Here is a 22669-nt window from a genome sequence, read left to right on the forward strand (position 1 = left end):
AACCATATTCTCAGCCAAAACAAGTTTAGATATGTCTGAATCAAGATGGAAGGATATGCTTAAACAAGCCCTTGTTTTAGTTGGGCGTGTATGGGATGTGTGGAAATCTGTCTGTTTTATAAGCAGTCACCGATTGGGAAATAGAGCTGTACAGGTCATTGCATGGCCTTTTCAAACTAACTCCCTATGAAGAAAAAGAGGGTGAACAGAAATACCTTGGAAGTTCTGCCAGAATGTTTGCAGAGAGTTACATTGAACATGTTCTCTATTTTTTCTTAGTCTATCTATTAATGTTGTATGAATGAATCTAGTATGCTTCCAACCAACTGGTTCTGTCTGTGAAATGTGGTTTTTCTGTTTGTTGCCCATGATAGAGCAAGGAAGAAATCCCAGTCATTACAGTTAGTGATTTTACTAAACAGTGAAGTGCAAGATATAATATGGGGAATTGATGGCATGTGTGCTAATATGCTAAAATATAAAAGGCTTGGGTGATTTTAATTTCAGATGTTCTGTCTGAGCATTTAAGAAAGAATGGTTTGGTACTTCTAATCAAACAATAACTATTTAATTAAAACATTTCTTTTTAAAATACAGACTAAAGTGCATTGTACTAATGGATGCCTCCAAAATTTTCACTTTCAATTTTTAATCTGGTACCTTCTTTCTTAATATTGCTTTACTTTGCGACGGTTTAAAAAACAATGCTGGTTTCCTTTTTGTCTCCTGCCCTGCTTTGCAAATTAATAATGTACCTGTTGTAGGTTTTTATGGTTTGCATGAATCTGATTTGGACAAAGTCTTTCAGCTGCCTACAACCACCTTCATAGGAGGAAATGAGAACAGTCTTTCTTTACGAGAGATCATCAAACGGCTGGAGGTTAGTGGGACATTTTTTGATTTGTGATTGTTTTCATCCAAACAGAAGTGAACTTTTTCCAGTTGCCAGTCACAAAAAAAAAAAAATTTTTTCAATTATTAATAGAGCATATAAAGAATTCAAATTACATAAAAAATAACCCTTTTACTGTTTCTAGACATGACAGCACCATTACTTTCATTGCCTGGATATCTGAAATACATAGATTAAGGATGAGTATAAAAGAGGTGAATATGGTAGAATACTAATTTGGGCCCTAGTTCTGTAAAGAACTGATGTTTAAAAGGAGTAGAGCCTTTAGAAGTTGTCTTTTAAGTGTCCTACCACAGATAGAACACCTTTGCATACAGTACTCAGGATGTGCAGGGGTTGCTGTCAGAACCTGAGCTTTAGTGAGACTTACCTGAGTAAAAATATGAGGGTTGGGTACCAAATTCATGAAAGCACAACTGTAGTTTGTAGATAGTGATGGTCCTTGTTTTCCATCCCCAATCCTTTTTCTAGAGTTTCATTATCTGACAGGTGATATGGATATGCCATGTGAAGTCATCAAAGAAAAAAATCATTTAAAGCAAAAATATTATAAAGGAATAAATATAATTAGAGAGGAACTCCAAATAGAAAAACAGCAAGTAGGAATGGTAATGAATTTGTAAGCTACTGAGTTAGTAAGTATTGGATATTCCCAATTGTGCTTTTTCTAGGATTTTGGAGTACTGAAGTTGTAGAGATTTCTGTTGCGTGGTAATGAAATCCATTGGAGTAAAAAGGGCTAGGGGTGAGGAAATATTTTAAAGGATGAAATATGGAATGAAGTTACAAGAGTGCAAACATAAAACTAAAATAATTACTGAGCGTATAAGAGTTCATGGCTTTGAGCTCTTGCAAGTGTGAGAGAACGTGTTGACTTGTACATTTGACTATAACATCGGCCAAGCTGAAGCATGCTAATTTGTTAAACCACAATATCTCTGTTGTGCATTTGAGTTCTATATTTGCTTTTTGTTTTTTGCACTTCTAGCACGTCTGTGCAGCAATTTTCAAAAGATAATCCTTAAAATTTTAATGTGCAAATAAATGGACAAGATCAATAGCAAAATCTAAAAGCCTCAAGGAATTGATTAGTACAAAAGAGAAATAACCCTCTGGTTTCCCTCTTCTCTCCAGAGCTTTGGATTTCTTTTTAAATTGAAGTTAACATTAAATTCCTTTTTAGAGGCAGTAGAGAGCACATACTGTGTGTTCAGAGTGGTTTTGTCTCAAATTAAACTCAAAGTAGGTCTTACTTCTGTTGACTTGTGTTTTGGACACATTCTTCTGGTGAAATACTCTTTTTAAGGTAAGAAAAAGAGAATTTAAAAAATGCAACAAGGGTAAAATTTCTGAAGTGTCTTTGCATTTTTCCCTGTCCTTTCTCTGCTTTCAGCTGCTTGGATTCTTTTTCCGATTTCCAGCCTTCTAAGAATTGACAGTTATTAGATAATTTGCATGAGGCTTCATAGCTGTCTTCTCATTGTCTTTATTGCTTGATTTCATGTGACATTTAAAAAAAGACAGGGTAAATTTTGATAAATGACTTGAAATTTTTGCTGGTGCATCTAAGGAAAAGACTCTATTATGCCTGTTCACTAAGAACAGTAGTGAGTTAGGTGAAATATGCCAGTCAGTTTAAGGCAGGTTTATTTGCCTACTTTGAATGTATTACCAAATGAGAATCTTCCAGATTCAAGATTTTGAAATGTTACTTTGTAGAGAAAGCTGTCTGGCACAAAACTAGATTCAGTAAAATAATTTATTCGCTTATAGGATTACTGTGGGGAAGATACAGTGCAAGAGGAAGAAGACAGAATAGCTTTCAGAAGAGTAATATATACAGAAAATATAATTTAAAAAATATATTTGTTTCTTCATGGCCCATTAACTCCTAAGGCTTCTGTGTTGGTGTTTTCACATCCTAGAATACCTACTGCCAACACATCGGCTTGGAGTTTATGTTCATCAATGATGTGGAGCAGTGCCAGTGGATCCGGCAGAAGTTTGAGACGCCGGGAGTTATGAAGTTTACTAATGAGGAAAAAAGGACTTTGTTGGCAAGGCTGGTGCGCTCAATGAGGTATGCTGGGGTGGTGCTGGGAAACTGCTTTGTCACTGTTGGGTCTAAGCTGGTGTGGGAAGCTGGTGCGGTCCGTACACTGCTGAGATGGAGGTGAAGAGTCTAAGTGAAATCTGCAGTACAGGTGGGTGTAGTTAACCTGGCTGCGATATCAAAGGAAAGTGTGTGCTGTGAGGTATATCAGTGTAGAGACTTTTAGTATTCTATTTTCTTAAAAGGCAGGTTGTGTTCTGTAACACTTGTGCCGCCTTTAGTGGCATGTCTGGCAATGTTTTCATTGGCTTGCAGAGATAAGCTGGGAAAAAATTGTTTCAGCAGACTAATAATATGTATCTGTGATAAAGATTCATAACCTGTTTCAGAAAATCGGTGTCAGAACAACGTTCAATACTGATCTTCTGTTATATTCTATCTACTGTGCATCTTTCTAGTAGCACATGATCAAAGGAAGCCATCCTAACAGTCAGCTCAAGGAGAATTTTTAGGTGGGTGGAATATTGACACGAGCGTTAGACTCGCTGGGATGCTAACAGTCTCTTTGGAAAGCTGTGCCAAGGTGGGACTGGATTTGAGAGGCATATTGTGATTTCAAGTCCTGGTTTTGCCCTTTTACTTTTGAGGGATGCCAAGATGTGCTGTACTGTTGCATGACCTGGCAGCAGGAGTTTTGGTCTCTGCAATGTTTGAAAGGATATTTGGAAACAGTTTATTGATTGCTCCCATTGTGGCTATCTGTATGGAAATAGGGTAACCCCAGAGACTGAATTACCCTCTCACCCCTAGAACGAGATTGTTTTTAAGTCTTTTAACAGAGAAGTTTCATCAAAAAACATATCTTTATAAATCTCTAACTTTTGTGTTTGTCAAAGGATATACAAACTGTTTCAGATTGTAAGAACTGTAATAAATCTTGTGCCTAAGACAACAAAGTGCTCTTTGGAGGTGTTGGAAGATATTTTTTCCAGGTTTCGTTTGCCAATACTACAGCAAGGTTGTTTGGTTAAAAGTTTCATTTAAACAGAAATAAAAAAGCCATTTAATGGCCAAATGAATATTGCACTTGAATAAGTTTGTTTAACAAGCCCTCAGTATGAACCATCTCCATTTATCTTGAGATAAGAATTTGTGCTTTTATTCCTGCCTATCTAAACTGTGGAAAGATCTGCGGTTTCTAGTAGCATGAAGGAGCCGAACGTTCATCTTCTGCCAAATTAATTGTCTGCTGAAAATGGAAGAACACGGTTTTACATAAATTTATATTCAGCTATCTCTACTGTGCTTTTTTTGGTCTGAAAATGATCAAGAAAAAAATCTGGTGTTGTGAAAAATGGGTGGTGCTCTTGAGATTTGTGGTGTTGTAAAGCAGATAGTAATCATTTTGCTCAAGAATACTGCTTCCAGAAATGTTAATTCCAAGTACTACCTACTTCAGGTACTTGAAACTGAATTTTAAAGTAGGATTTCTCATCCTTTCTGGTGTTCATTGATAGGTTATTGAACAAAGGATCATTTTTAACTCTCCTGAAAAATACTCATTGCATATCTTTGAGCCACTTTGTGTATGCATTAGTAAACATGTTAGACCCTGATGTGTAGTCTGACCTGGGCATCTTTTTAAGCCTGTGCAGGGTCAAGCCTTTCTAGATTAACCCTTCTGAGAGTAACTGTCTTTCATAAGACTTGCTCTTCATTGGGTGCTGAACACATGCATTGACAGCAGATGAGCTGCCAGCCCTTGTGAACTTAGTGGCACATGGGGGACTTGCAAGATGTGCCTGTGAAATATTGTAGTTCTGCACACTTAGTGGCAGTTTGCCTCAAATAATGAACTTTCTGCTTGTCCAGTATTGGCTTGACTTTCAGCTGCAAAAATGAGGAAAACAGTGTGTACAACCACCATTTGATTTGCTCTGTAGGACTTGCTGTTCACATGGGACCCCACTTTCAGTTTATATAAACTGGCACAGCCCCACAGACTTCCCTGAGGAATCCCAGCAGCATAGCTCAGCTGAGGGTCTGGCTTGTTGCATAGATGGCTGAATTTTAAGGGTATTGATGGATGAGCTAAGGAAAGTCTTTTCGCAATTCTTTCTTTCGCTGCTTTTAGGACTTCAATCTAAAGAAATAAATGTCGGCGTTCTAAGTGGGGAATAAGCTGAGTATTAATAGATTATGGCAGTATTATGAGTCAAGGCATTGCACAGATGATGCAACCAATACAGTTATTTTCATGAAGATTTATTTTCTTTGCCTTTTGTATATCTCCAAGCTTTACAACATATAATCCTTTCAGCATTTGTTAAAGGGTACTTTTTAACCACTCACATTGCCTCTGGCCCAAATGCATTAAAGAATGAAAAAACATAGAGCTGTCAAGGCTTGACGTCTTTCTCCTGCTGCAGCTGAGGCAGAGATACCAGTGTCCTAGTTCTTGGTATGTTACCAACTTTTAAATCACACAGTCTGAGGAGCCCTGCCTTTGAATAGGACCTATGAAATAGGTGTGATTTCAACTGTATTTCTAAAAGTTTTAAATCATTACTTCCAGAAAACACAAGTTCTCTGTTATGTTGTCTTCAATCCGTAGAAGAGACATCTTTGCTGTTACTCTGCTTTCCCAGTGGTCAGTACACATTTTGTATACATGGGAAGGAGCAGAGTTTAACTTGGGAAGTGAGTTTTGTCAGAGGTGGACACTCTTCTTCCTGTCTGAATTGTTTCAAAGTCCTGGTAAATACTTCTCAAATGGAGGAGAAAGAAGACTTAATTCTCTCCTATGTCTCCCTCCCTACATGTGACTTACTTCCAGAGGCCTAAAAGCATGTATTGACAGATGTTTTAAAACAGTTTAGTGTGAGTTTTATTTTCTGAAAGATGTTTGATAATAGGTATTTTCTACATTACCTTAACACAAACACTCTCTCTTGTTTTTTTGGGTTTCTTTCTGGCAAAGATTTGAAGACTTCCTTGCTCGGAAGTGGTCTTCTGAAAAGAGATTTGGTTTGGAAGGATGTGAAGTAATGATCCCTGCACTTAAGACCATCATTGATAAATCCAGTGAAATGGGAATTGAATATGTTATAATGGGGATGCCTCATAGGTAATGTCAATGGAAACACCCCAACAAATGGGCTTATTGTCTTAAGACAAGTTTTGGTTTCTAGAATTTTATTAACTAAGTTGATATTAGAGAAGCTAGAGTCAGTCATAGCGAGTGATGGGAACACAGAACTGTAGCAAATACCTGTCAGTGAGAGGCTACAGGCTTCACAGGTAAGTGCTAGAGAAACTTTTCAGTGTACTTTGAAGCTGCAAGCAAATGTGGCAGCAGCCATGGTATCCATCCCATCACATAGAGTCTAGAACTGAGAAAGCTTGGTGAGATAGGATCAAACTTACTTTTGCAGTCTGCCTTAATTAATTAATTATTAATGTCATCGTGTTAAAACTGCTAGATAGCTACAAAATTCATTGCTCGTACTTGGATAACTAGGTATTATAAAAAGTCTGTGGGAATGCTTTGGAGGAACTTTACAGAGGGAGGAGAAGGGTAGAATGAAGGATTTCAGGTTCAAAATTTTGAACTGAACTTCTTACTTGCAAATTTCTGACAGATATGTCTTGTTGATTTTATAAGTTTTATGCTGTGAACTCTGTTATTACCATTTTTGAGACGTAACTATGTTTGGAATTTTCTTAGAGGTAGGTTGAATGTATTGGCTAACGTAATCCGAAAAGAGCTGGAGCAGATCTTCTGTCAGTTTGATCCCAAACTTGAAGCAGCCGATGAGGTAAGATGCTTCTTCAGTAGATCTATATAGAGAGGTCAACATTCAAGGTAGTTTTTAGTTATTTTGGTCATGGTTACTATGAAAATAGCATTATCAGCTGCTGAAATGCATTGTCATCTTTTCTAGTTTGAAGAATATGATTCAGTGAAATTTCTTAACAAATTTAAAGACTATACTGCACCTCTAACATGCAGAACGTGTCTTAGGAATGACTGTAGATAAATAAGTTCCAGGTCATTTGACTGAGTTTGTAATCTCTAAGTATCTTTGTTTCATATAAACGAAATGAGTATCAATATTCTGTAAATATTTATCCAATATTGGATAGTGACACTAAAATAATAAAATAGGAACAGTGTTCCAATTTAAAATTATGGTGTCAAACCCATAGTGCATACTGATGTACAATTAGCTAGATGCATTTTTTAGACTGAAGCACAAATTTTAGGTGTAGTCCATCGGATGCAGCTGGTATGAATGACATTCCTGAATTGTGACTACATCTGGCATGTTAGGGATCTGGGGATGTAAAATATCATCTGGGAATGTACCATGAGAGAATCAACCGAGCAACAAACAAGAAAATCACTCTGTCCCTGATGGCTAACCCTTCTCACTTGGAAGCAGTTGATCCTGTTGTGCAAGGGAAGACAAAAGCTGAACAGTTTTATCGAGGGGATACAGCAGGGAAAAAGGTAAAGATTTTTTTTAATATGGAAACTCTTACTGGTAGTTTTGAATAGAATAGAAATAGTTTACCAGTAGTTTCATACCTCAGAGTCTTCCTCCTTCACATAAGGGATATATCACCTGTTGAACTAGATGTGGTTTTTGACATGGTACCTCAAGGATAACTTCAGGAAGTAGACTTAAAATTTTCTTTCATTTGCAAACTGAACAAAGGCAGCAGAATGCTGCAAGTCTATGGTTTATTATAAAAATACAGTTTTATAAACACTACAGAAATACAGAGAAGCTTCAATTCTCCTGCTGAGAAGCTTCAATTACAGTTTTGCTTTCTAATATATGTGTGCATTTGTGTGTACAATCCTCCGTCTTAGGTTATGTCCATATTATTACATGGAGATGCTGCTTTTGCAGGACAAGGAGTAGTTTATGAGACGTTTCATCTTAGTGACCTCCCATCCTACACCACAAATGGCACTATTCACGTTGTGGTGAACAACCAGGTAACAAGTAGAGCATTTTCTAATCAATTTGTTTGCTGAATAATTGCTAGTGTATTTCTTTTTATTCTTGTTTGTTATTAGTTGGGTGCATTGTCCACCTCTGTTTATTAGAATGGTTAGGACGTTCCTGAAAATGATCGTAGCATCTAGCAGCTCTGAGTGGATAATATTTTTATCACCTACATTTATTTCGTTCAATTTATAACACTTAATTAGATTAGGTTTGCTTTGTTTTGTTTTTAAGGGAGTAAAAAGAAGCTAGCTAGCCAAAATGAAAAGCTGATACTACTGCTGTGTAAATGATTATTAAGTGAAAACCTCAAGTGTTCAACACAAAGTAGAAGAAGATGCTGACATTTTAATGGAAGTTTCTGGAATTTTTAGATTGGCTTCACCACAGACCCCCGTATGGCCCGTTCATCTCCATATCCTACTGACGTTGCTCGTGTGGTCAATGCTCCTATTTTTCATGTGAATGCTGATGACCCTGAAGCAGTGATGTATGTGTGCAGTGTAGCTGCAGAATGGCGAAACACGTTCAATAAAGATGTGGTGGTTGACTTGGTAAGTCTTGGTTTTCTTACTTTTAATTTTGTGTAATATGTACTACTCTCTTATTTTTTGTGGCTTAGAAGACCCAGTCAAGAAACATATTTGGATTTTAATGGCCTTTAGTTTCTTCATTTAAAAAAAACCCCAAACAACTAACAGCCCCACAAGAATCCATAAATGTTTTTACACTGTAAACCTCCTAAAATCTCTATAAAACTATGCAAATGAAAGATTTCATTGTACATTTTTCCTTACCAACAGAAACAATCTTCCCCTTTGTAGGTTTGTTACCGTAGGAGAGGGCACAATGAAATGGATGAACCGATGTTCACCCAACCTCTAATGTACAAGCAGATTCATAAGCAGGTGCCGGTGCTGAAGAAGTATGCTGACAAACTGATTGCAGATGGGACTGTAACACTGCAGGAGTTTGAGGTACACGTCAACAGAGTTAAAGGGAACTTAAGAAGTTGTCAATAGGAAGACACAACTGTCACTGTATGCTGTCTGCCTAAAAACCTTCCTTTCATTACGTGATAAATCTTCACCCTTTGACACTTTCTGATTCTATTTTGTTTGGATTTTCATATAAAATAGATAGTGTTGTTGTAACAAAAGGACTGAAAGTGCTGTGAAATAATGAATACATATTGCACAGAAAAAAATTTCCTTCAATTCTGAAATTTGTAAAAGGTGGTCAGAAGTGAATGTTGGAGATGGAGGCATTTGTTAGCTGTTCTTCATCTAAAATCTTGATTCAGCAGTAAGACAGTATTTGAATGTTTATAGGTAGAAGTGTAACTTCATATTGATAACCTTGTCAGGCTTGTATCCAGCAATAATGCAATAAAATCAATTTAACCTTTTTATTTTCTTGCAATAATTCAACTAAGTTCAGAGATCATTTGAAATACTCCTGAAGGATGAAGTAGAGAGTCTGGTGCTTGTATTAAGCTGGTTAAGTCTTTACCTTAATCTTTTTGAAAGTGAATGTGTAGAGTCCACATGTGACAAAGGACCTTCTGAGGTGTGGCTAACTATGTAGTGACACAGTATTGTAGATCAACAAAAAAGCTGTTTGCATAGGTGTGTTCTGTTATCCATAAGAATAACTGCTCTTGCAGAACTAGCTATCCTGAATCATTGTAAGAGTGTGCCAGAAGTGGCATGGGCTTTGGTGACTGGATCCCGGACCCTGGATATTTTGCTCTCCACACTGAGCTCAACTTTGCTGTTAATTACTTTGAAGACTGGCTAGCTTAGTAACTTGAGTGTGGTTTTGGATTGAAAAGTATATATTTTAGAGGCATTCTGCCTCTACAAAATATGACTTTGTGTCTGTTGCCATTGACAGGTGTGGCCAGCAGATTCTTAGCTAAACTCTCCTAGGCAGACTAAGTTTTCTAGGAGGTTCCTTTCTAGTCTTTAGTGGCTTCTGTGTCCTGAAGTATGAGAGCTGGATAATGCTGATCTTAGAAGTACGACTGTAAATTGTATTTGGTACTTCAGTTCTGTCTCATTCTGGACTACTGGTTGCAACTTCAGCTCTTGGTACTCTCGTCTGTAACACCTGTCCAATAAACTAAATTATTTAGAGTAATGTGGGTAAGCATGTTTCTAGAAGGCAATTTGATCCTAGATAAAATGAAATTGTTTGCATAACTGTAACTAAATTTTCTTCTGGAGTAAAATAACTGGTTTTATCATACTGAATGGTAGGTCATCTGTAAGACACAAAGGTGTTATGCTTATCTGTTTTAAAAAGAAAGTTTTTGTTCTACAGGAAGAAATTGCGAAGTATGATAGAATATGCGAAGAAGCATATACTAGATCTAAGGATAACAAGATCCTACATATCAAGCACTGGCTTGATTCACCTTGGCCTGGTAAGAAGTGTCCTTTCACTTATCCTAGTGTTAATATTATTGTGCTTTTATTTTGAGTCCCTATTCCGTTTTTTTTTTTTTAAACAGATAGTGTTTCTTTAAAATAAAATACGTGTCTTTTGGTTTGCCCCTGTTAATAGTAAATAAAACATTCTGCCAGATCAACTTGAAAGAGATGCTTTTCTTAAAAAAACATGCAAAGTAGGGTGTAACTTTGAAAAAGACCCCTTTTCAGTTTAGCAGAGAAGTGTTTTTCATGTAATGTTAACTGTCTGTGCCTTCAGGAAAAGAAGAGTATGTCTCATGCTCTTTTTTTTTTGAGGGATTGAGGTGCCGTGTGCCTTTTATCGGCTGCCTCTGCCCATATGATTGGACTTCACAGGGAGTGAAAGCAGAAACAAAACAGATCATTGTGTGCCTGTAAGGTCACATTCTGTTGTCATGTTGTCTGTCAAAATGATTGTGTCTCCCAGTGAAAGGTGAAGAACTTGCTTTAGGCTGCTGCTTAGAATGTCTTTTAAGAGTTGTCAGTTTTTAAAGAAATTGTAAATAACGTAGATATCTCTTAACCAGCCTTTGAACATCTCACCAAATCTTTTACCTCCAGGATTCTTTAATGTGGATGGAGAACCCAAGAGCATGTCTTGTCCTCCAACTGGCATTTCAGAAGACCTGCTGACTCACATTGGCAATGTAGCTAGTTCAGTGCCAGTCAAAGACTTCAAAATACATGCAGGTCAGCTGGACTCTTTGTTCCTCCTAGTGGCTATGTTTCTTGCTCGGATTTTATATTTCTGCACATGAGTTGCTGTTAGGCCATTTCCCAAAGACGAAAATGCCTCTGACTTTATTTTAACTCTTCCTCCCTACGGGCAAGGAGAATGTGACTGTTAAGGTCCTGCTGCTTGTCCTCAGCATAATTTTCTTTCAGTATCACACCACTTCTGTTCCCTACCTCATTAAAATATGTTTTCCTCTGAGGGAGGTAAAAGTTTCTTTGTAACACTAATACCTCCTTTCATTCTTCAAGTCCTTGCGGAAAATGCCGCTTCTATGCAGTACATTTACGGGCCTTACTGGGAAGTAAGGCACCCATCTCAGGAAGCACTATTAATGGGTTTTTTTAATGCTAAAACCATTGGTAATTTGAGGTCCACTTAAGACATCTTTCTTGTAGTTAGATAAGTTTCTGCTCAGGAATAGAGCTTGGTCTTTCCAGACCTGGCAACGTTGCTGATATACTATAAGCCCAATTTTAGTGCAGCTGAATGGACTCAGTGTGGGCAAATTCAGACACAGTTTTCTTTCAGCTTACCATTTAGCATTGATGATAGCACAAATCTAGCTTTTTCTCAAAAAGTCTTAGTGCTTGGTCTGAAGAGATTCAATTCCAGATTTGGCATCTATTACAATAAGAAGTTACGTGTGCCTGTCTCACGGGGAAGCGCCTGGCACTGTGTCAAAGTTCCGAGTTAATTCTTTTACTTCCTGGTCAGGTTGAAGTCTAACAGCTCTACAGGGAGCAATAACATATTCATTCCATGGGGAAACATGGGGATACTTTGTTTAGGGGTATTTTTTCTTTTGTTGGCTGGTAGGGAATGTACTTAGGATCGGGAGAAAAAGCTTTTTTTTTTCCCTGGGTAAAATCTCTAGCTAATTTTTCTTCTCCAGAGTCTTCCATCAAGGAATAAAGTGTGTCTGCTGTATATATATTCTATGTGTTTGTGTTCCTTTGGGACAATTAAACACTGTTACAAGTAATGATGATAGGGCATTCCCAGTTATCAATTGCAAGCTTGTTGAGCAGATACAATTAATAGATGAACTTTAAAACTCTTCTACGCATTTGTGCACTTTGTGACACTGATAAATTTGAAATTACAGTCAGCCAACAAAATTTAGTATTAGACTTTCTAATTAAAAAGGTAAGACAGTCTGTCTTCAATAACTTGATTAACCGTTGACACTAAGTAACACTTGCTAGTATATGAGATAGATTTATGGTTCAAAGCAAACTTTGGTCTGCTAGATTCTTTTATGGAGTTTAAAAGGCCATGAAACAGAAAATTTTGGGAGAATTAGAAGGGGAAGAGTACCTTTGAAGAACTTTATCCTTCCACTAGGACAAAACAGCTTAATGTATTGCAGTCTTTCAACAAAAAATTGGAAGATTATTTGTTTTATCACGTTTAGAATATTCTAAAGGGAAAATTGTCAAGTTTTGTTTTTTTACTTAAATTGCAATAGTTTCAGTGAGAGAATAGTTTTATGTGGAAAGAAAGCAGGGCGATTTTTGTAAAAATGAGGAAAGTAACAAAGGGAAGTATGGGAAAATAACAAATAGGACAGCTTGCCAAAAGTGTCAGTGCAGATGTGAAAATAAGGTGGTGTCATGTGACGCTGAATACAGTAGGCTTATAGCTTCAAAGCTGGAAGCACCCATGTGCAGCTTTGAAGTTTTATTCCCTTTAAAAGTCACAGCGTTACATCTTGTGTTTTGGCTGACCAAGTTATAAAGTTTTCACTGTAAAAAAAAACAGCTTTTGGTTACCAATTGAAAATCCGTTCACAGATGCTACAATCTCCTATTTCTATGATATTTATAATATTGATTAATCTGGCCTGTTTCTTTTTATAACATCTCCAGAAGTCCAATAAGATAAATGCCAAGAAAAAAATATGAGGAAGAGAGAATAAAAAAATCACAAAATCAATAGCTGATATTTTCAGTCTCTTATTAAAACAGTACTTGGTGTTAGAGATGTAAAAATAAATCTTTCAGAAGTATTTCACCATGAGTCTTTTGAATTGTCCTGAGCAGTTTCTGACACAGCCAATCTTATTTTCTTCTTCTAAAACAAGGTATGAACATTTTAAAACCCTTTGCCTGGGAAACAAGTTTTACTTTGCTAGCAGTTCAGTTCTAGAAGAGCAATTTGTTCATGAAGCCAGTGGGGAAGGAGAATGGTGAATGTAATGTGAACATAAAATATCTCTGAAGTAGGTCCATTAATTTCTGATCTTTATTCCAATGTAGGACTGTCTCGGATTTTGAGAGCCCGCTTGGAGATGACCAAGAACAGGGTTGTTGACTGGGCCTTAGCAGAATACATGGCTTTTGGGTCTTTTCTGAAGGAAGGGATCCATGTCCGACTAAGCGGACAGGATGTGGAGAGGGGTACTTTTAGGTGAGTATTGAGATAACTGTTAAATACTGTCCCATAATTTAAGAAACACCTTGACATTTTTTAAACAATATGATCTTCTGTGGGGAAGGGGAACCTGAGACTATTCAGCATCAATTTGGATGTTACAGATTCTGGCAGTCAAGAGTAATCTGATCTCCTGTGTCTCTGCAAAGACAATTAAAGAATTGTATTTAAGGCAGAACAAATGTTCTTAGGTACTTTCTTCCTTCTGTTGCTGTAAAGCAGAAATGGGGTTTTTTTTCCTGCTTTTTAACTAAAAATTCAGCTGCAATCCTTTTAATTGCCGAGAAGTAAAAGAAGGGTATTTGCTGCTGCAGATTCTGAAGTCTTTTGAATACCATTCCAGTGGTGGCTGCTTGGAACTTGGGTATCCTGTGAACAAAACACATTGCCAATTGGCAAAGCTTTTTAAAGTGTAACAAGACGTGTTACAGAGTGGCTGGAGAGCTGCCTGGCGGAAAGGGACCTGGGGGTGCTGGTTGACAGCCAGTTGAATATGAGCTGGCAGTGTGCCCAGGTGGCCAAGAAGGCCAACAGCGTCCTGGCCTGTATCAGCAATAGTGTGGACAGCAGGAGTAGGGAAGTGATTGTGCCCCTGTACTTGGCACTGGTGAGGCTGCAGCTTGAATCCTGTGTTCAGTTTTGGGCCCCTCACTACAAGAAGGATGCTGAGGTGCTGGAACGTGTCCAGAGAAGGGCAACAAAGCCGGTGAGGGGTCTGGAGCACAAGTCTTATGGGGAGCGGCTGAGGGAACCGGGGTTGTTTAGTCTGGAGGAGGCTGAGGGGAGACCTTATCGCTCTCTACAACTACCTGAAAGGGGGTTGTGGCGACGAGGGTGTTGGTCTCTTCTCCCAAGTAACCAGCGATAGGACGAGAGGAAATGGCCTCAGGTTACGCCAGGGGAGGTTTAGATTGGATATTAGGAAAAATTTCTTCACCGAGAGAGTGGTCAAGCATTGGAACAGGCTGCCCAGGGAGGTGGTGGAGTTGCCATCTCTGGAAGTGTTCAAAAAATGTGTGGATGTGGCACATCAGGACATGGTTTAGGGGACATGGTGGCGCTGGATTAATGGTTGGACTTGATGATCTTGAAGGTCCTTTCCAACCTTAGTGATTCTGTGTGAAGATCCTTTGTACCAACACTTTTAATGGCTATGGAGCATGAATGAACACAGAATCTTATCACTTAGTAAAAACATATCCAGTTCTGCTGCCGTACCTGATTCTCTGTGGAGTGAAATGTTAATGATGTATTTAATTGAAGCCTTTGATGCGAAGCCAGTTGCTGGGGGTGAATGAACTAGCAGCTGCACTGTGCTTCATTGTGAATGCTTGCAGAAAAGAGATATAAATCTTGGTGCCTGTCTTCTCTGCTACAGTGCTCTGTTTCTGTGCTGAGCTTCAGTTGGTATCCAGTCTTTTGGGCTTTCTTTGCTCCCATTCTAATGTAAGTTTAACAAAATCCTTCAGACAAGACCTGAAAACAAAACTGAAAATGGGGAGATTCCTTCCTTCTCTCTCTACCCCCGATTTCTCATCCTCCTTGATTTCAGTACTGTGGTCTTATAAAGTGGTGAGCATCTCCTGGGAGAGGAGCACACAGGTTCATTGTTTAGAAACCTACCCACCTATTTCAGGTGGGTGCTTAGTCATGTCTAGCACACACCTGTAGACTTGTCTTGAGAATACTGATTCTCTGTATTTCCAGTTCTCTCACTGGTGGAAGAGGGTTTTGCAGAACTACCATCCAGATTTTCTTCATGTTTGTTTAAGATAAAAATAATTGTCGTGCTCACAGCAATATAGGGGGGAGGAAAGGAAAAAAAGTGTTCAAATAAAAAACTATTCAGACTAGCAAAGACTAGCTAAGGATTCCTGTGCCATCTGGATTTTATTATTCAGCCTTTTAGAAAAGGAGTAAGAACGTACTCAAGTAAATTCTTGGGAAGTTCAAGACTGAAGCTGATACTGCAGATGTTAGATTTATATTAACCTGGTTCTGCTTTACTTTCCGTTAGGTTTTGAGATTGCCTGATGGGTAGTGGGATCTACAAAATACTAGCCTATGGTGTGATTATGAATTTTTGCTATGAATGTGATAGGGCAGTTGAACAGAAAAGGATGAGATTAAAAAAATGCCTTGGACCCGAGGAAGTCAGAGAATATTCAAGTACTCTGTTAAACAGAAGACAACACTGTAGAAATGTGTAAGACTTAGCCTTGCTATACTGTATCCAGGCTCATTTCATTAGAGGAATAGGTAGAAAAGTTAACTTGTGGTACAAGCACATCTAAGAGATACCACAGTTCTCAATAAAGCCGCTCTTTTTTAGCTGTGCTTTGGTTTCTTTGTCATTTATAATACAGGTAAGAAATTTCCCTAACAACTGAAGACATTTGCAAATACTGGTGCATTTTTATTGGAAGAAACATATTGCAAATACATAGAAAGCGTATGTCATTTTATCTTCTCTCTGTACTGAGCAGACCCTTCTTCACCCTCAAAAATCCTTGAAGTACATAATGTCTCAAATCTTTGTGACTAACTGAGAAGGGAGTATCAGCTAGAATTTGGGAGAACTGAAGATACTGCATTGCCATAATGAAAACAACATGATGGGAGTGCTTTCATTATTTTGGAGTTTCTGAAGTGCTGTCTAGAAAATAGTACTTTCTGTTGGTATTCAGTGTGACAACTTGCTTTCCTCCTATTTCAGAACTCAATATATCAAAATATCAATAGAGAGAAGGTAGATAAAGCTGCAGATAGGAGGACTGGGCCCCTTCTCATCTTGGAGACACACTCTAGAGAAGGGAAGGAAAGGGGGAGAGAGGCTTGATTCTGTACTGGTTTGATGTCAGTAAACCTGACAATCGCGCAACAGCAAAATGCGACTTGCATGTCTCTGTTTCTGGCTGTCCATCTATGCCTGTTGTAATCACCTTTTATGGGGGAAACACAAAACTTAATGCTCAAAAAGCTTATCACCTAGCCAGGCCTTCTATCTTTGGCTGAATGACAAAGATAAAATGACAGTGGCAAAAATTATTTCTGCCTAGCAGCTCTCTGGTGTATGTATTTTCCCCCATCTGCCTCCCTCCCTGTGGTGTTCTTCAGAGATTGTCTTCTCCTGGTCTTATTATTGTTGATTCCTACATACATTTCAGAGCTCTTTTGCTAGCATTCCATATAGCAAAGGGAAGTACAAAAAGATTCAGTCTTCAGTTCAGTGTTGGCAGCTATACAACACACAGTAGTTGTTACCAGTATAATAACTGTCCTTATGTTAGCAGTTGTAAAGCTGGACATATTGGTGTGATTCACTCAGTTAGTCTGCTCAGAGAGTTAATGGATTACAGTAATTACTTCAGTCATCTCTGTTTTGGTAGTGTTCCTCAGTGCCCCATTCTAACGCTGATTAATGGTGTTCTAGAGAACTGTAAATGCTGCATGCGAGTAGAAGTAGCAGGAAAGAGGATACAACTGCTTCAAGTCTTGGTGCTGAGATTAGATTAGATTAATTTTTGCATAGAAGACAAGCAACAGTTGTTTGAAGGAAAAGATGAACAGAATTTGCCAGGGAGGCAGTGAAATGTTTTTAATAACAATTTTTTTCTTCTGTGGTTTTTTTTTTTTAGTCTATTTTATTGCAACAACCTCCCCACCCCGTCCTCTCTCCCTCCCCAGTTCTACTAGTGATGAGGTATTTTCAGTTTCAATGAGTGCTTGAGAAAACATCTGGATAGTCAGTGAAAGTCCTTATAGTGCAGCAATTGCTTTTAGACATGTGATGGTACCACTAGGTTTCAACCAAACCAGGGTGTTGTGTAAAGCAAAGATAACTGTGTTGCTTGCATGCCTTCTAGAACATAGCTTTGATCTTTGAAAATAGCTCTGTTAAAGCCAAAGTAATTCTTAGCTAATAAATTTCTTTCAATATCTATTTGCAGCCATCGTCATCATGTGCTTCATGATCAAGAAGTTGACAAGAGAACGTGTGTTCCCATGAATCACCTCTGGGAGCAGCAGGCCCCCTATACTGTGTGCAACAGCTCCCTTTCCGAATATGGTGTCCTAGGTATGTCTCAGGGTAACTATCTGACAGATCTGCTTATGTTTTAATAGGTCTCAAACACGATGTAGGAACTGATGACTGCTAATTAAGAGGAATTTTTTTTTCAGATTTTGCTTTAATGGGATTAAGCCTCCTGGCTACAAAGTTTTACTTCTGTTACTTGAGTTTGCCAAGCCTCAAAACAAACAAAAGTCTCCTTCTGCTAGTGGCATTTAGAAGGAAAAAACCTCTGCCTTTGTTATATCGTAGTCGTAGCAGTTTTGTATCAAGTGTGAGCCAGGAATTGTAGAACAGGGGCCTAAAAGCCAATCAAAATGCCTAAACTTATTCCCCCCCCCCCCCAAGTAGTTCTACCAAGTAAATTTACCGTGTTCATTTTAAGATTTGTCCCTTGTTGTCTTGTCTTGAAGGGTTTTTAGAAACTCAATGTAGTATAAACCTTAAGACAAACATTGTATATTTTAACATTTTACCATAAACTAAAAATTAGAGGGGAAAACTCCAACCAGGTGTTTGTGGTTTTGTTTCTTTTTTTGTTTTCTTTACTTTTTTAACATGATGCCCACAGTATCAAGGATATGAAATTGCAGGTTTCAATGCACTTGCAGTGCAAAACTTTCTGCACTCTTCAAATGGTACACCTATTTGTTTAGGCTGCTTAGAACATGCTTGTACTTCAAAACTATAAACTGTGAAACTTAAGCAGCTTTTGATGGAAAAGTCACAGAATATGCTAGCATTGGTCTCAGTAGTGTTCACAGGAAATTACATAGTAAAGATTAATTTCAGAGAATAACGTAGCTATACGAGAAGCAGAGCTGAGCGGGAAAAAGAATGTGGAAAAAAGCTATAAAACAGTTACATATGAAACAGGTATCAAAGCTCTTCCTCTCACTTTCTGGTATCTGTTAAAGAAGCGTCCCCACATTTTACAATTATGGGATTCAGTTGAAAGTATCCATCTGTTGTGGTTGATCTTTGCAATGCTGGAGCATGCGCTTAATGCTTTCTCAAAAGGGGAGGAACTGCCAACAAAATCAGGGACACTTTGTAGTACAGGTATAAAAATCCATCCTAGCCTTATCTGAACCGCTATTCTGAATGGTGTTATTTCAAGAAAACAAGTTCTTGTTAGTGATAGTATTAATCATAGTGAATTATATTTTTGGTACTGGACAGACATTTTACCTTCAGTGGCAGAGAATGGATAACCTCACTCTGACATGATGAGGGTGGCAAGAGGAATGTGGAGCACAAAACAACTACATCTAATAATTTATCAAAAGTGTTATTGATTCTATGGATAAATAATGAAACACTTTTTCATATCCATTTCAGAGCTAGTGTGAAGGGAAAAGATGAAACATTGTAGTAGAGAAAGATGGTAATTGATAGCTGCTTGCTTCAAAGTTCCAGAAATATTTGATCATGTAGTCATTTTTACATATGTTGTGGTTTAACCCCAGACGGCAACTAAGCACCACCCAGCCGCTTGTTCACTCTCCCACAGTGGGATGGGGGAGACAATCGGAAGGGTAAAAGTGAGAAAACTTGTGGGTTGAGATAAGGACAGTTTAATAGGTAAAGCAAAAGCCGTGCACAAAAGCAACGCAAAACAAGGAATTCATTCACCTCTTCCCATGGGCAGGCAGGTGTTCAGCCATCTCCAGGAAAGCAGGGCTCCACATGTAATGGAAAGACAAACGTCATCACTCCAAACGTCCCCCGTTCCTTCTTTTCCTTCTTCTTCCCGCAGCTTTGTATGCTGAGCATGATGCCATATGGTACGGAATATCCCTGTGGTCAGTTGGGGTCAGCTCTCCCGGCTGTGTCCCCTCCCAGCTTCTTGTGCACCCCCAGCCCCCTCACTGGTGGGGTGGGGTGCGAGCAGAAAAGGCCCTTGACTCTATGTAGGTGCTGCTTAGCGGTAACTAAAACATCCCCGTGTTATCAACACTGTTTCCAGCACAAATCCAAAATACAGCCCCATACTAGCTACTAGGAAGAAATTTAACTCTATCCCAGCCAAAACCAGCACAATACATGCTACGTATTACCTATTGCTAATAATACTAAAATGAAAATGGTATAAAACTGTGTAGTTGGAGTACGAGCTGAAGAGCTGAGGTTTTTTTCAGGTATTCTTGCTAGCTCTGTGTCAGAATTCATGTGAACAGAAGTTTATATCTCCATAAGATAATATAATAACATATAAATGTAAACTCTGAATAGGGTAGTACAAAAGAGGATGTATATAAACATAAGAAAAATAATTGCCATAGATAAAAAGAAAGAATTTAATTTTAGAGAATGATTTTTTGTTTGCTTGTTTCCAATTTCCTATTGTTTCTCACAGTTTGGTGTGGGGTTTCTTAACTTGAGCCTGTTTACAATGTTGCTGCAAATTTTATGGTGATTCATAGGTTTCTGGTTCTGTTGGTTTTTTACATTCAAGTGATGTATCCAAATATGAAAGTGACAGATGTCTGGATATGGTTGAAGTCTGATTTTGTTCCAAAAATTACACCTCAGTAGGTCTAGGAAGCCTAGTGTTGATATGGTGTGAAGGGCAATTTTTATTGCCACAATTCTGTTCTTTAAAAAATTAAACAAGTGGACCCTCTTTCTTTCTCTTTCTTGATCTCATCCTGCTCACTATTGCTCTTTCCCCTTCCAGCAGAAGAACTATGAAAGATGATTTAATAACTTTCATTGAATACAAATGATAGGGCAAAATATGAGTTTGTTCATACACTGAAAACAAGAATACCATTTCTGTGCAATTCTGCTTCAGCATATGTATGACAGGTTCTTCAAATCTAACAATACTGATACTTTTAATTGCTAAGAACTTGAAATCTCTCATGTCTGAGATGTTTTCTAACAGTAAAGGAGATGAAATTGATAGAAATAGTTGATGAGTGATGATTTTTTTTTTTAAACTAAAAATGCCATATTTCTATGTTGAAGTGATTGTATAATTAAGTTTCCTCTCTCTTGCTAGGTTTTACTTCTCAACCTTCTCCAACATGTTTACTCTTGTGTTTTGTATCCATAGAGGGACAGTGTTGGGATAAGCAGCAGAGCAGCAGTGTGTGAACATGTCCCTTCTAATTGAGCATCTCAGTCAAAGAGGAGCTATTAGAATTGTTGCCCATTTGGCCGGTAACATCACTGGGTCTCCTTTTTAGTATGTGGAAATATAAGTGAACGTTTGCAGTTCAAGGAGTTGATTCTTTGGGAGTAGCAAAACCCCCCAATGCTTTATTTGCTCTAACTGCTATTTCTACTGTGTAATCCTGTTAGAAGGAACAGTTGAGGATTAGTGCCCTGAAGTATTTGGTTGGGGATGGGAGGGTTGTGAGAGGATATAAAGGGGAAAAAAAGGTGTTAAGAATGTAATTTATGACTGTGTTAACATGCAGCTCCTCAGAAGGATTTTGGGAATTCCCTTAGTTTCCATGAATTACAGCTAAGTAAAAATGGATTAAACAGCCTAGCATGATAAAACTACAGATCATTTCCTTGGTAGGTACATAAGCCAAGAGCTGGCCTCTGTTCAGAGCTGGGAGCTTTGCACCAAGTTATTGTTGAGCTGGTTAGGAACACCTGGGGTTTAACTGCTCCATTAAAATGATACTCTGACAAGATTGATTTCACTTAGAAAAACCCCAAAGCTAGTCTTGTTAACTTGTAGTTCAAACAATTGCTTATATTTTGTATACAGGAAGCTGTGGAGTGTGTGTACTGAGGCACTAAATCAGAGTATTTAACAACCTCTGATAATTTTATTTGACATCTTATGTCTACTATTTTTAGCTATATCCAGGTTATAACCATTTAGTTGTGCCTCCCTTTATTTGCTGATCGAGATAAGAGGAGAAATGCAAAAATAACTTACAGGCACTCCATGCTACCTCTTCAGCATTTTTTAAATACTTGAAAGGATCTCCTGTCTGTCTTTACTGCCCTCAGAATGACTTGTGGATCATTCATTCTTGATCTGGGAGGTGTGATTCTCTCTGTCAGGTTCAGTACTGGCTTTGAGAGGTTTTGGGCTGTAGCATGCCATACTGAGAACTTCCAGGGAACATCCAGGCAAGATAGACTTGACACTAGTGCATAGTTCAGCAAATTCCTGAACCATGAGAAGTTGACATGTAAAGCAAAAAATGAAGGGAAGAGGACAGGTATTGATGTAAACTTTTTTTTTGCAATACGCTCCTAGGGTGAAATAGGTAGTATTACTACTCATTCAGAACAACTTATTTTTAAGGTTAGGAGTAGCAAATACAATTACCTGTCAGAAGTCATGTTAGGAAATAGGACAGACTGTAGTAACCAAGGACCAGGTTCTCAATGGCATCTGTATGGAGGTCTAAGAAGGCATCAGTCTTTCTGCTTAATAGAGTGAGCCAACAGATGGGTATTAACTTCACTTTCTCCTGGGCTGTGTTTGGGTTTGGGAAAGGATGCATGTCCCTCCGTTAGTCCCTGTGCTTAGATTTTCTGTTAAACATAGCACAAATCTGTCTTTGTAACTTTCCTCATTCTGACATTAAATCCCTGAACCGATAAGCCCTCTATAACCATTAGTTAACATTCGTGCCTTAAGTCACTTTGAAATCATGTTGAATTAAGCTATAGCCTTAGTTAGGTTAATTGAAAAACTACAGTTCTTATGACAATCATGGAAAAGTGCTGTGGGGAAAAAGGGAAAAACACAGCACAATATGCTGTGTAAGCTGCCACTTCGCTTGACAGCACCTCTTTCTCTGCCAGAGTGATGAAAGAACAGTAAGGGAGCACAGCAGGAACTGGACTCACAGAAATAAGCATTTCTGCTATGCCTGTCATCTAGGGACCTTAGTGAACTTCAGCAATTAAAACATTAGCTTTGCAACCTTAGTCAAGTGCTGCGTATTCTTCTTTCCTCTCTCCCCTCAGTTTGGAAGTTTACCAAACTG

General features: G+C 38.2%; 1 protein-coding gene across 2 annotated transcripts in view; it reads left to right on the forward strand.

Moving 5' to 3' along the window:
• The window catches only part of OGDHL (oxoglutarate dehydrogenase L), a gene marked incomplete at its 5' end in the record, with an annotated part of 53073 nt that overhangs the window by 15419 nt on the left and 14985 nt on the right, over positions 1–22669 (forward strand). For both annotated transcript variants that reach the window (XM_082002147.1, XM_082002148.1), the window contains 12 exons: positions 765–880; positions 2839–2993; positions 5947–6093; positions 6694–6784; positions 7300–7479; positions 7846–7974; positions 8359–8538; positions 8809–8961; positions 10310–10412; positions 11020–11148; positions 13453–13603; positions 17578–17705. In XM_082002147.1, the coding sequence (XP_081858273.1) occupies positions 765–880; positions 2839–2993; positions 5947–6093; positions 6694–6784; positions 7300–7479; positions 7846–7974; positions 8359–8538; positions 8809–8961; positions 10310–10412; positions 11020–11148; positions 13453–13603; positions 17578–17705 (1662 nt within the window). The remainder of the gene's footprint in view (positions 1–764; positions 881–2838; positions 2994–5946; positions 6094–6693; positions 6785–7299; positions 7480–7845; positions 7975–8358; positions 8539–8808; positions 8962–10309; positions 10413–11019; positions 11149–13452; positions 13604–17577; positions 17706–22669) is intronic.

The sequence above is a fragment of the Phaethon aethereus genome (assembly GCF_964289735.1).
Source record: "Phaethon aethereus genome assembly, chromosome: 7".
In the NCBI taxonomy this organism is placed as follows: domain Eukaryota; kingdom Metazoa; phylum Chordata; class Aves; order Phaethontiformes; family Phaethontidae; genus Phaethon; species Phaethon aethereus.